The following is a 2,087-nucleotide window of genomic DNA, read 5'->3' on the forward strand; positions in this document are numbered from 1 at the left end:
TTCTTTCTCTCTTTCCATCTATCTCTCTATCTCTCTCTCTCTCTCTCTCTCTCTCTCTCTCTCTCTCTCTCTCTCTCTCTCTCTCCTTCGCTTTTTCTCTGCAAGTGTTAAAATAACATGTTCCACCCTTCTGTTATTCTGATACTCTCTGCTTTCTTTTTGTCTTCTCTCACTTTCCCTTCTCTGTTTACTTCTCTTTCCCTTTAGCACACCTGCATGGCCTCTTGTTTCTTTTAGTTCGCAACTGCTTAAAAAAGGTCATATAAGTGCCAAGAGGTGGATGTCAACAGAGAAGTCCAAAGGGGGAATCGGGCTTACTCTGCTTACTTTTCTAGCCTCAACAGCACAAAGTCTGCTTCGACTATCCAGGCACATACAAAAGAAGTAGAGGAAAAATGACAACAGTACGGAGGTGGAAAGAAAAAGCAGCAGTTCCCCCTATGTTGTTCCGGCACAGTATGAGCATGACATTGATAAATCAGCCCATTTACAATTCTACTGTACGTAAGAACATGTTAATATCCCCCTTTTGGAAATGGCCTAAAGACACTTCAGTCAGTAGCACTTCCCTTTGGGGTTTTATGGCCTCTTGCGTCTTGGAAGACAATCTTAAAGCAGTATATATTATTATGACACAGCTCTGGATAGACGGTTGACATAGATATTAATTCTTTATCCCTTACCACTAGCCATTACCACACTCCTCACCCCCATTAATATTTTACCCCTTACCACTAGCCATTACCACACTCCTAACCCCCAGGCACAAGAACCTCCTCGCTCGGACTGGTACCCCCTGGCGAGAGACGTACGCTCCACTCACTATGTCGTGCCAGAGCTCAGCCCTAAAAAGGATTATTTGTTCCGCATCCGGGCCAAGGCAGCCACTGGAGAACTGAGTGCCCCGACACCTCCTGTGCCTTACTACAGAAGTCCAGGTGAGTCGTCGGAAAGTCAACTTTAATTGGGCGTTCTGATAACACTGTGCTTCATTACAGATTGTGGCTAGTAAAGTCAAATACTGACTCTTGAAATTTAAAGAATAATTGTTGTTGTGGAACTGAAAAAAAAGAAGAAGAAGAAGAAGAAGAAGAAGAAGAAGAAGAAGAAGAAGAAGAAGAAGAAGAAGAAGAAGAAGAAGAAGAAGAAGAAGAAAAGGGGGACATGGGGTAGCTCAGGGTATATAAGCAGGCAAAATAGAAGGACGAGAACCCCTTTATCTATCTCTTTGTAGCTGCCATTGTGTGTCTCAATACTGACGTTAAAATAGTAGATATGAACTTAAGTTCAATCTTCTGTCCAGCCTCAGCTTGGGAAGTCCTTCCTCCAACCAGCGTCCCCACTGAAGACTACACTCCGATCAACAGGCCTTACATTGAGGAGCTCATCGTGAAAGGTAAGTACGCTTTAAAAAATATGCAACATTTAAGTATTAATAGTAACGATAATAACGATGATAATAATGATAATAATAATAATGATAAATATAGTTATAATAATGATAATGATAATGATAATGATAATAATAATAATAGGCTAATGATAATAATAATTATCATACTTTTTATTATTATTATACATCAATACTAACGGCAATTGTAACGATGATGATGATCATCATCATATCATGACCATGATAATGATGATGATGATAATGATGATGATGCCTACTTTCTGACTTTCTATCGATTAGACTCATAAACAAATGTATGTTTCTAATACCGCCACCCCCACCCCCCGCCCCCCGTCTCCCACTTCAGTTCCACCGCGTATGAGCATTGAGAAACCAGAGATGATAGTGGTCAGCCCAGATTGTGTCCGGCTGTCCTGGAGGTCAGCGAGAGTGCCATCAGCCACCGCCCACCTCTCGCCCACGACGTATCGTGTGGAGGTAAAATTAGTTGTATTGTGCACCAAACATGTGATGTACTTGTGCCTTTGTTCTTTCCTTAAGATGCTGGCTTACGTCTCTTTGTCTCTTTCTCTGTCTGTGTCTGTGTCTGTCTATTTCTCTCTCTTTCTCTCTTTCTCTCTTTCTCTCTTTCTCTCTCTCTTTCTCTCTCTCTCTCTCTCTCTCTCTCTCTCTC

The 2,087-nt window shown here is 41.6% G+C and overlaps 1 protein-coding gene across 1 annotated transcript in view; it reads left to right on the forward strand.

Annotated features, from left to right (window-relative positions):
* The window catches only part of LOC101850947 (obscurin), a gene marked incomplete at its 5' end in the record, with an annotated part of 65,247 nt that overhangs the window by 21,521 nt on the left and 41,639 nt on the right, over window positions 1-2,087 (forward strand). The window contains 3 exon segments of the mRNA XM_035969032.1: window positions 764-938; window positions 1,304-1,396; window positions 1,761-1,891. Coding sequence (XP_035824925.1) covers window positions 764-938; window positions 1,304-1,396; window positions 1,761-1,891 — 399 coding nt within the window.

The sequence above is a fragment of the Aplysia californica genome, unplaced genomic scaffold (assembly GCF_000002075.1).
Source record: "Aplysia californica isolate F4 #8 unplaced genomic scaffold, AplCal3.0 scaffold00107, whole genome shotgun sequence".
Taxonomy (NCBI): domain Eukaryota; kingdom Metazoa; phylum Mollusca; class Gastropoda; order Aplysiida; family Aplysiidae; genus Aplysia; species Aplysia californica.